A 12,405-nucleotide genomic window follows, 5' to 3' on the forward strand; every position below is an offset into this window, starting at 1 on the left:
GCAACATGGTGTGATTTTGGGAGCTGTCCTGGGGTGGGCCGGGAGCTAGAAAGGGATCCCTTCCAGCCCAGGACGTTCTATGATTCCGTGGCTCCAAGTCCCGCCCGTGTGGCGCTCATTGCGGCAGCGCAGGCGCGGCGCGAGCCCCCGCCCGGAAGTGCAGCGGCGGCGTAGCGGGGCCGGCGGTGAGCGGTGAGTGCTGGGGCAGGGCGGGCGGCAGCCAGGCCGGGGCACCCGGGCCCGCGGCTCTCGTGGGGCAGCGCCCCCTCCCTGCCCCGCGAGAGACGAGCGGCCTTCCCCGAGGGGCGGCCCGAACCGAGCTCGGGGCTCACACGGTGCGCGGGGGGCGGCGACCCGCGCGGTGCCCTTGGCCGTGCCCGTGTCGCGGCCCAGCCCCGGGCCGTGCGCTGCCCCCCTCGGCAGCTCCTGAGCCCTTCCACGGCTGGACCGGAGTGTGTATCCGAACGCACGGCCGGCAGCGTGGGGCCTCCTGCTTGAGTACTGCCTCGCTCTATAATGGTGAGGTTTTTTTAGGGAAGGCGGCTGTTGTGGATTTTGCAGTCAAAATAGTTATGCTGTGAGCTCCTGGTTAAACACCGAAGTCCTTTCTATGATCAGAGCTCACAAAATACCCACTGTCTTGTCCTTAACACGTGTGGATCCTAGGGGATGCCTGCAGGCAGAGTTGACAGCAGCTTTTCAGGAATTCTTGTAATGCACGATAAGGCAGATTGGATCACACCTGCAGCTGTGCTTTAAGGTGCTGCAGCAACAAACATCAGGCTCACATGCTCCCGAAATTAAAGCTCCCAAATAAAACAATTTGTCCCTGTCGTGAACTATTTGGTAGATGATGAGGGCTAAAGAATCCCTTTTTCACCACCTCAGTAGCATTTAGGTGTCATCTGTAGGTAGTATCTGTTGTTTCATGGAACATTTGTTCAGGTGATTGAAGCTGTTGCAGTAACTAAATACAAACATGCTAATTTATATGTGTTTAGTATGACACTTGTATAAAATAGGATAACAGGTAGCTAATCTGTTTTATCTTTGGCTCAGTTGTAAATGGGACATTTTGGACATTTCACTTCCATAATATTTGGTGGATTCTTCTGAAATTGCTGGATTTTTTTTCTGTTTGTTATTAATTTTTCCAAATTTACTATTGAAGAAGCTTAGCAAGTCAAATTGATCATTAATAGATACCTTAATGAACCCTATATTAGACAGAACCCTTCAAAACACTGCTGTTTTTCTGTTTGTATTGCCTACCTTCTTAGGCTGAAGGTTAGTAAGGTAAAATGTTACAAAAGAGACATTTTCAGAAGGATAGATGGTGATAAAAGAAGTCATGAAGTCCTGCCACATTGATATCAGTGAAGTTTTGTCATTTATTACAAAATTTCCTAGCCTTGTCCCTGAATAATCTGCACTGATCAAACTGCAGTTGACCTTTTTGTTTCCAGTGTGGTGGGTTGATGCTGGCTGGACACCAGGTGCCCACCAGAGCCACTCCATCACTCCCTTCCTCAGGTGGACAGGGGACAGAGAATATAGTAAAAGCTCATGGGTTGAGATAAGGACAGAGAGAGATCATTCAGCAGTTTCCAGCCGAGGCAAAACAGACTTGACTTGAGGAAATTACTTTTTACCCATGAGATAACTGTTGGATAGTGAGAAATAAACCTGAATCTTCAAACAGCTCACCCCACCTCTCCCTGCTTTCCAGGCTCAGCTTTAGTCCCAGTTTTCTCTACCTCCTCCTCCCAGCAGTGCAGGATGGAGAATGGGGGCTGCAGTCAGTTCATGGCACATTGTCTTGGATGCTTCTTTGATTCCTGTCACTCTTCACCTGCTCCAGTGTGGGGTCACTTCCACAGGAGACAGTCCTTCCTCCATGAACTCCTGTAGCCTGAGCCCTTCCCATGGGCTGCAGTTCTTCACAAAATGTTCCAGCTTGGATCCCTTCTACAGGTGCAGTCCTTCAGGACCAGTCTGCTCCAGTGTGGGTCCTCCCTGGGGTCACAAGTCCTGCCAGCAGACCCATTTCAGTGTGGGCTCCTTTCTCCATGAGGCCATAGGTCCTGCCAGGAGCCTGCCCCAGCACAGGCTTCCCACAGGCTCCCAGCCTCTTTTGGGCATCATCCACCTGCTCTGGTGTGGGGTCCTCCAGGGCTGCAGGTGCATCTGTGCTCCACCGTGGGCCTCCGTGGGCTCCAGGGGCACAGCTGCCTCACCATGGTCTGCACCAGGAGCTGCAGGGGAGTCTCTGCTCTGGCACCTGGAGCACCTCCTCCCCTCCTTCTCCACTGACCTTGGTGTCTGCAGGGCTGCTGTTCCCATGTATTCTCACTCCTCTCTCCAGGTGCAGTTGTGCAGGTTTCTTTTCCCCTTCTTAAATCTGTTATCCCAGCGGTACTACCACCATTGGCTGATGGGCTCAGCCTTGGCCAGTGGTGGGTCTGTCTTGGAGCCGGCTGGTGTCAGCTCTGTAGGACATGGGGGCAGCTTCTGGCAGCTTCTCACAGAAGCCACCCCTGTAGCTGCCCCACTACCAAAACCTTGCCATGCAAATCCACTGCTGTACTGGAGCTGTGAATAAGGAGTTCTTTTTGTCTGATTGTTTTAGTTTCAGAAGACAGGGTAGCAATTTTTTTAGATAATGCAGAGTTCACAGTACATCAGAGATGAAAAAAGGGTAGACAGTTATTCTGATCTAAGAAATTATCTGTAACCATTTCATAGGCTTTAAAAATACTTCTTGAAGAAATTCTCTGTCAGCAGTAGTGTTGATTTTTCAGAAGTTCGGAGGATTCAGAATTGCTTCAGAAACTCTTGAACTCTGTTACTGGTATAACAAATGATACATGGTGTCTTATAATGCTGACTGTTAAAATAATTCTTTACTAAAGCTATTCTGTTTTTCTAGGCACCTCCTTTAATATTCATCATTAAAATGGAAAGAACAACTGATCCTTCTGAGAAACTGGTCATCATCCACTCCAAAGCTCACAAAGATACCATTTTGGCTAATTTTGAGGAACAAAGGAAAAAGGATTTTCTTTGTGACATTACTCTGATAGTGGAGAATGTGCAATTCAGAGCCCATAAAGCTTTGCTGGCTGCTAGCAGCGAATACTTCTCAATGATGTTTGTAAATGAGGGTGAAATAGGGCAGTCAATCTACATGTTGGAGGGAATGGTTGCAGACACCTTTGGAGTTCTGCTAGAATTTATCTACACTGGTTGTCTCTGTGCCAGTGAGAAAAGCACAGAACAAATCCTGGCTACTGCACAGCTGCTGAAAGTGACTGACTTGGTATGGGCCTGCACAGACTACCTGGAAAGCCGCAGCCCAGGTAGTGCATTGCCAGCTCCAGCTGACAGTGGAGCCTCTGTTGCAAGTGACAGGAAAAACAATGATCCACCGAAGCGAAAACGGGGGCGACCAAGGAAAATCAAGGTCGTCCAAGAAGAAGAAGAATCAGGAGCAAATTCTGCCGAAGATGGGCAGCTGAGAGAGAACAACTCCGTGCAAAATAAGCAAAATTTTATGAAAAAAGACACTGAATTAGAAGAAACAGTTGCCAGTGAACAGGCTTCAGTGAGAAAAGATGGAGAAGAAACTGAACCTGCTTGTGGCTCTGAGGCTGCTGTTGATCTGTCAGCTGAGAAAGATGAAAATTATGATCCCAAATCTGAAGGAATACAGGGCACTCAGAGCCGTTACAGCAAACGTAGAATAAGGAGATCAATCAAACTAAAAGATTATAAACTTCTTGGGGATGAGGATGAGAAAGGACTGGCAAAGAGAACTGATGGAAAAAGAAAACGTGCAGGTTCTGAAGCTCGCTGTAAAGACTGTGGCAAAGTATTTAAGTATAATCACTTCTTGGCTATTCACCAGCGAAGTCATACAGGTAGGCCTTCAGAGGCTGCTGCTTTTGGGTTAGGGTTTAGTGATGTTGCCAAATGCAAGTGACTGTTGAATTGGTGGTTGTTGACTACAGCAAGAATATCCAAAATAGCATGCTGATCCAAATTACAGTGTGTCTTCTGTGCTTGCTGTTTTATTCTTGTCAGCAGATCTCAGAACTTCTATGTCTCACCTTGATTTCAGTAATTAATAATTTCACTGTTTAAGCACTGAATTATATAGAAAATAGTTATATAGTAACAGTAGCTAAAGAATTATTTTATTCCTGTGTGAAGCTTGTCTCTTTACCACTAATCAAGAGTAACTTTTTCAGTAGCTACAACACTGCAGTGCATCTCACTATCAGCTTAGAATATCTAGTGAGAAATGATGCATTTATGCCTAAAAATGCCATCTTTTGCTTTCAGGGGAGCGCCCTTTTAAGTGCAGTGAGTGTGGCAAAGGCTTTTCCCAGAAGCATTCTCTTCAAGTCCATGAGCGGATGCACACTGGGGAACGGCCGTACACGTGCACTGTCTGCAGTAAGGCTCTGACAACAAAGCATTCCCTTCTGGAGCACATGAGCCTACATTCAGGTAAATACTTCAAGGCAAATGTAGCACTCTGCTCCAAGAATTTGCCTTTCTGAGAAAAAGGTACTTCTGCTCTGTCTGGTGTGGGCTGGCTTGTGTATTTTATTTATTTCCTTACACTTGTTTTGGACGTGGCTTATGTTTTAATAAGTGATTTTCTCTACAGGGCAGAAGGCTTTTACGTGTGATCAGTGTGGGAAGTACTTCAGCCAAAAGAGACAGCTCAAGAGCCACTATCGAGTACACACAGGTATAAGAAGTTTGGGTTGAGGACCTGGCTTACAGTCCATGCTGATTTGCCTTCCTAAAGATTGACTTAGGCTGGAAGTTCTTCCTCAGTGATGTATTTAGTCTCTGCTACCTTGATGTGTCCTATCTTGATGTAACAGTGGATAGGGTGAAAAAAACAACATGGTGTATAGTAAATGGAATATGTAGAAAAATATTTAATTGAGAAGAGCTCTTATGATGATTAAAAATTAGTTACACTGTATTTGACATACAACGTGATTATTTTAGCCCTGCTGTCAATGCTACATAGAAGCTGGGAATTGTATAAATGGTTGTGTCTGCTGCCTGGTGTGCAAATTGCATTGTAGTTGTCTACTAGTTTGGACTAGTAATGGCAAACAAGCTTTAGGAAGTGTCCTCCTCACTTCTGGAACAGGATGGAGCTACAGACAGAGGACGTGGTGGAGAAAATCGGAATTTACAAAGCTTTAAGAGAAGGTGTTTTTGGGCAGGAGCAGGTGTCAGTCCCCTCTTTTCCTGTGGTAATACTAAATTGAGAGATAGGAGTGTGACAGTTAAGATAGTGAGGAGGCAGTGAATCACCTTTTGTTTTATCTCTATATTATATCAAAGTGGTTATTTTACAGGAAAGTGCTTTAACAAAGATCACTGAAGAGATAGAGGGGATCACTTATGCACTGACACTTTTTTTGTTATTGCGACAAGGCCGTTCACTGCCGGAGTGTAACCAGTGTCGTCGCAAATTCATGGATGCAGCTCAGCTAAAGAAACATCTAAGAACACATACAGGTAATGTTGTACTTTGGGTTTTGTGGGCTTTGTGGTTTGTTTTTTCTTGAAGTTACATGGACAAAACAATGTTAGGCAAATTACATTTGTCTCTGTGGAATGAAGTTCTGCTCTACTTGTATGTAATGATGCCTGTGTTGGTAACGAAGAGATTTGACATCAAGAATGCAGGAGCACAAAAGAGCTTGTGTTACAGCAGCACATAAGCAGTGCCTGTTACAGGAAGAGGGCTTTTTTCCCCAGTTTTATAAAACCTGCTCAGAAAATGCCAGTTAGCTTTCCTGTGATAGAATCCTGGACTGGGAATTCAGGAATGTCGGGAGAGCTGTATCCAGCACGTATCTGGCTCGCAGTGAGCTGACAAGTAACAGAAAGTGTGTCTCCTAAATGAGTTGGACACCTCTGTGAGGGATGGGTGCTTATGAAAAGTGCTGTGACCAGAAAAATAATTATTTCCATTTATCTTTTTATTGTGCAGTCATAAACCAGATGTTGAGAGGAGATGGGCTGAGAGGGATGACTTAATGCAAGTGTGTCAGAGAGTGTTTTAAGAGATTTAGAGGGCAAGCTGGTAATGAATCACTGGATAACAGAGATAAAAATGTTGATCTATCCTCTCATAATAACAAGGCATAAACTTTGTAAAATACTTTCCTTTGAAGGGTAAGTTCATAAGGTGACATGTGAATAATTTTGTCTTTGACTGTAACTAGAAACATTGTTTCCTCATAAAATTGTTTCCTCACAAAATTGAATTATTCTTAAACATGTTGCTTGCAATTGTAATACATTACTCAGTCTCGAGTATACTTTATATTGTTCATTCCCTCTTCTCAGTGAAAATAACACAGCTTTAAATTTTCTGGGATATGCTAAGGTCAAAACTTGTGCTTCTGGGAGTTTTTGGTTATCCAGAATCGTGTTAGCTTGTAATACTTACATGGTTTTGTATTGAGGAGAACACAGTGTTGACACACACGAGTTTTGTATCTGAAGCTGATACAGCTCTCTAAATGTAGTGGGAAAGAGTTTGGTTTGGGAAATGAGAAGAGGAAACTTACTAAGAAGGTAAGTTGCAAAAATATATGAGCTAAGCTGAGTTTAGCAGAAACTGGCTTGCAATATATTTTACTTCTAGAAAAGACAGGCAAGATACCAATATTAATTATGTAGAAATAATAATTGATCTGTCCCATCTCAAAAGCAAAGTAAAATTCCAAGGCATGTGGGGGACAGGTGTTAACATGGATAAAACTGTTCTCCTTTGGCAGCAGCAGCAGTTTGGTAACACTGTGTAATAAAAATACAGTCTACTTGGTAAGTTACTCCTGTTTTCAGTAGCAGGCTGGGACTGGATGATCAGAGGTCCCTTCTGACAAATGTTTCTTGTTCTCTCATCCTTTATCCATGCCCTCCAAAGCCACACGAAGGCTGGTAAGCATTGCAGTTCTATGCTAAATGTGAAGCTTCCTTGGAAACTGGCTGCTGCCCAATCCCTGGGTTTGATGTGCTTTGATGGTGTGAATTACCACAGTGGCGATCTGAATTCTTGTGTCTGGTGTCTTAAAGAACCTCAATGCAACAAGGATTTGTTATGGTGTGAATTAGGATTTGCTTTGGTTGGGTAGTATCTGCTTCTTGTCAACCTTCTTATCATTTAATTTGGCCTCTCTGCTTCTACTCAATTAGACATCAAAATTCCAAATGCACTAAAAAAAATCCCCAACAAATAAACAAAAAATCCCCAAACAAACTTACATTTTATTTTTCTAACTGGTGTTCCCAGAATATGATAGGCCTAGTGTCATGGAGCTTTGTAGAAAGCCAGGCAAGTTGTTAAGACAATGGATTCATTTTCCAGCTTTGGAAGTTTGGGCTTACTCATCTGCATGGTGCTGCACGTGAACCTGGCATTAATGCCAGGGTTCAGGGACAGCCTTTTTCAAAGCATTTCTGTTCCATGTGGAACACCCACATCTGTGCCATAGGTACAGCTTTTTGTTGCTTTGGGGGCTTGGATCACCTAATTCTTCATCTTCAAAGGGGAGAAATGCTAGAGGTGTACATTTAAAATGTTATACCCTCATTTTGACTAGTGAGTTCATTCCGTTTTGGATATCTGTGCTGACCCATGGCAGAAGCGTGAGGAGCCAACAGTGCACACTTGATACTGTGTATGGTAAAACACAAAATGTTTTTAATGTATTGATGAAAAGTGCTATTTAAAAAGTGAAGTCCCATTTCTTCTTGATAGGTGAGAAGCCCTTCACTTGTGAGATTTGTGGCAAATCATTTACAGCTAAAAGTTCACTTCAAACCCACATTAGAATTCACAGGTAAAGTATGTCTTATTTTCATTACATTCTTTAAAAATGTAACTTCTAATTTTATAACCTGCATGTAGTGCTTGTTCAATTATAGAATGGTCAGGACTTGTTTGCAGTTTGAATGATAGTTAAAAACTTAACATTTTTGCTTAATCTATGTAAGCAAAAAGTTGGTAGTGGAAAGGACTGAAATGCTAAATACTCATGTGCCAAGATATTGTAAGAGTCTTCTTTGGAGTTTTGTGTCTGTTCACTGACAATGTACTTACTGCTGCATTATTTTTGTGAAAATTTTACTGTAAGTTTGAGAGCAGAACAGTAGCCATGGTGTATCAGGGTCATCAGAGCAGTGTCCTGTTACCCTGTGAGCCATCCTGTCTCTGTAATAGCATTAGTTGTCTTTTACCCCTGTCAGTGCAATGCATTGTGTAAAGACATGTTAGATTTTACATCACTGGAAAACTGTTGTCTAAGAAAACATTTCCAGTAACGCTTCTTGTCCTTTTGATGCAGGCAGCAAGTTAGGATTTGGACACTTCTTTTTGTTTTAAAGCCCGCACTGTTAATAAATGTTCTTAAAATGGTCAGTGCTTAGAATTATGCAGAGTTGTTGCATTCTTGTCAAGGCCTAGCAGCACGGAGCTTGTACCTCTGGTTTTATGAGAGGAAGGCAGTTATCTCTGTAGCTCTGGACTATATACTAATTGTACTGTTTGTGAAGTCAAATAGAAATAATCAGGAGGTCAAATAGAGGATGTTTTTAATGCCACTACATTTTAAGTACTTAAATTTAGAAAAACAAAGTAATCATTTAAGTATTTTATTAAAGAGTAAGTTTCAGAAAGCAGCATTGTCAAAGTGAATATTTTAACGAGATCAAATTCTTTCCTTTTGCAGAGGAGAAAAGCCATACTCTTGTGGTATATGTGGAAAATCCTTCTCTGATTCCAGTGCTAAGAGAAGACACTGTATCTTACACACAGGCAAAAAGCCTTTCTCCTGCCCAGAATGTAGTTTGCAGTTTGCCCGTCTGGACAACCTGAAGTCTCATTTGAAAATTCACAGCAAGGAAAAGCAGTTTCAGGAAGCCAGTGCTGCCCCGAGCACCAACGCTCATCCGGAAGAACTGAGAAACATTCTCCAGCTGCAGCAGTACCAACTTGCCACCTCCGGAGGGCAGGAAATTCAGCTGCTGGTTACGGATGCAGTTCACAACATCAACTTCATGCCCAGCCACAATCAAGGCATCAGTATTGTGACTGCAGAAAATGCCCCCAGCATGACGACAGAGCAGGCTGCGAACCTCGCGCTGCTCGCGCAGCCACCACAGCAGCTGCAAAACTTGTTGCTTTCAGCTCAGCAGGAGCAGACAGAACAAATCCAAAGTATCAATATGATTGCAAACCAAATAGAGGCTGCCCAACCTGAACAAATGCATGTCATCACTCTTTCCAAGGAAGCACTAGAACATCTCCATGCTCATCAGGGACAAAATGAACAAATCCACTTAGCGGGATCTTCACATCCAGCTCAGCACGTGCAGCTGGCTCAGGAATCAAGTCAGCAATCTCACGCCAGCCAAGATACAGTTCCTTCCCATCAAGTCAGGGAAGAACAGAATCAAAGTGTACCTGTTTCTGAATCCCATCAGCAGCCTCTATCAGTAAATGAGTCATCTCATGAGCATCCTATCCAAGGACAGGCTTTCTGAAATGCTTGTCAGCAGAGGGCTAGGCCAGAGAATGCTTCTCATCCAAGCAGGGATTACATTGCATCACACTTCTTTTTTGCAACATAAGCTATCCAAAGATGCATTTCTTGGTGATTTTAGACGAGTGACTCAGTTTTCTTAACCATATTTATTTTAGACTATTTTGTTTTTCCGGATTGGTATTTCTTTACCACTTAGTCCATACCTCACGAGCAGTTAATGTGGGTGTTTGTGCCTCATACACATCTCTGCCTACTGAGGAGATATTTAGCCCTTATTTGCATTTCTGTGTGACTCTCCAGAAAAGTTCACCTTGCTGGTAGGAGAACAAAGTTTAGGACATCTGCTGAACAGGAAGTAACCACTTCTCTGACAAACTTAACATACTTGAGCTACTGTCAAGCTTAAGACAACCAATACTTTTTGCAAAGCTAACACCATATGTCTTACATTTAATGAGCTTTCTCTCTGCAGGTTAATGTATCATTCTCTATGTAATCATTCCCTGAAGTGCATTATGAGTTACTGACTACCAAATTCCTTTGGTTTGGGTTGAAACTGTCGCAGCCTTTAACCGCCCTGAATCTTCCCTTCTGTTTACTGTGTGCTGTACAAGTTTTGCTCCTCATAAATGTTTAAGCGATTGCACTTGAATAGTGGCAATGAGATGTGATGGTTACACTGGAGAACTGAAACCCCCGAATTCTGCTCTGTTAGTTCTACCACTCACTTTCTGTGTGACTGTGGGCGAGGTAGTTGACCTCTGTGCCTTTTTTCATCATCTAGTAAGTGGGGATAGTGTTCACACACTCTGCCAAGCACTTTGAAGAGCTCTTGTTGTTGAAGGCACTGTCTATTGAAGTGCAAAACTCTCTTCCTGACAGGATTCTGTCTAAGCTTAGGAGCCACTGTATATTTAAAGTGTTATTTTTTGTACTTTTGAGAGAAGAACATAATCTTACTTTAATATATGTTAAAACTGGTAATTGTTTATGTGAGGATTTAAACAATGACAAGCATCAGTTCAGAGCAAAATGAGTTACACAAATGGGGCACATCGCTTAAAGCTGTACAACTATTTTTGTTGACTAAATTAGATGTGTACAGATTGTTTTCAATGACAGACTGCTAACAAAAAAGATTTGACATCATAATAAAATGCCTTGCCAAAATACATGCTTAGTATTTTCAGGTTTGATTACTGGTAACACTTTGCATGGTTAGACTGGTGTGTTAAAATCCAGATAAAATGCCACTGTTACTTAAAAGAATGTTCTCAGTTGTCACTTCAGCTTTAAAATGTCATACTTGTGATTTACATTGATGTTTTATGTTATAACAAATGAAAAATCTAGAAAATGCGGCGAATTTAAAAGCAGAATTATCCACATTTTTTTATAATATCCCTTGTTCCAAGTCCGGACTACTTGTCCTGCTCCTGACTGCATGCTGCAGAAGTTTGGCTAAGTATCTCCATGCCTTCAAAGTACTGGATCACTTTTATATAAATGCATTGTGATAAGGGTAGACAGTGGGAATAAATCAATGCAAAAAAGACCAAATCCAAAAAGCAACAAGCCATCCCACAGCAAAGCTGTTTAGGCTTTTCACCTTTCCTCTCAGAATGGAGAAATAAAATTTGCATACTTTCTGCCACAAAAGTAAACCAGCGTATTCTGCAGTTCTGCCTGAGAAGCTTGAAGTCTTGATGCTGTAAGAGCAGATAAATAAATACAGTAAAGCCTGTTACAACACTTAGACAATCTTGCTGAATAATTGTATAAGCTTAGAGTAAATATTCTGGCAGTTTCATCCTAGAACTTCTGCTGTTATCTAAAACACTCTACAGTGCAGCCAGACCGCACTGGTCATAAGTTTGGAGGAACTTGCACTGAATTTATTCTCTGCCATATATTTACAAATTCTGAAATGCTTCAAAATGGGTTACAAGCTAAATTCTGAGGCTATCAGTAAAGTAACTATTCAATACTTTCCTTCTTTTTTGAACTTTGTTTTGTTCATTATGCAGCATTGAGTTCCTTGCTGCAGTTTCGCACAAGACACTATCACATAGTGATTTCTCAGTGCTTTCTTAAAACTAAAAAATCTGAAGTTTTGTGTTTGGAATTCTGTTGTGCTTTTCTGCAAACTGCCAGTGAGGAAGCGAGCTGCTGTGAATAGCGTGGCAATGACTAATCCTGCACCCTGTGTTGCTTAAGCTGTCAGCACATACTGTAGCTTGCACGGAAGAAGCTGGCGTGGCTTCTCGTATCACAAATGTTGCTTTTTGGACACAATTTACTTCCTTTCTAGTGAATGCATTTCTGCTAAAAGATGAATCCTTTTTCTGTGTGTGCATTTTTAAGGCTACAGCTGAAGTCTAGGATTGCTTTGAATTTGAAAGGAAACCCCTTCAGCTTTGTTTTTGAGTTCAGATGCCACTAAGAACTATTCAGGAAAAAAATGCATCCCTTAGAAACTGCATTTCAGAACAGCTCTCTAAGTATCTTTACTCCTTAGCCAGTAAACACCTTAACTTCTCTTTTTCTCACATAGACTAATCCTAGCAAATCTGTCTCACTGCTTACTATGTTCAAATGAGATTAAGGTTTTAGACATAAATGCAGGGCAATAAGAGGACTACAGAAAGATCCGGTTTTGTGAGCATTTAACACCATTGTGTGTTTCCTCTGCTCCATTTGTAAGTTACCCAGTGCAGCTGAACTCTAATAGGATTTCACTTTTTTTTTTTTCCAAATGCAAGTTTATCAGATTTTGGCTTTTTCTGAAAATTTTGGTTGGTTCTCCAGGTGCAAG

At 42.2% G+C, this 12,405-nt stretch overlaps 1 protein-coding gene across 1 annotated transcript; it reads left to right on the plus strand.

Moving 5' to 3' along the window:
• The first annotated feature begins 102 nt into the window (after window positions 1-102).
• Window positions 103-11,920, plus strand: ZBTB24 (zinc finger and BTB domain containing 24). The gene is made up of 7 exons (XM_082303036.1): window positions 103-192; window positions 2,930-3,920; window positions 4,345-4,512; window positions 4,676-4,759; window positions 5,467-5,550; window positions 7,805-7,886; window positions 8,775-11,920. Exons 2-7 carry the CDS (start codon window positions 2,957-2,959, stop codon window positions 9,586-9,588), a joined length of 2,196 nt encoding a protein of 731 aa, XP_082159162.1. The 5' UTR covers window positions 103-192; window positions 2,930-2,956; the 3' UTR covers window positions 9,589-11,920.
• The last annotated feature ends 485 nt before the right edge of the window (window positions 11,921-12,405 follow it).

Source organism: Coloeus monedula (assembly GCF_965178545.1).
Source record: "Coloeus monedula genome assembly, chromosome: 2".
In the NCBI taxonomy this organism is placed as follows: Eukaryota; Metazoa; Chordata; class Aves; order Passeriformes; family Corvidae; genus Coloeus; species Coloeus monedula.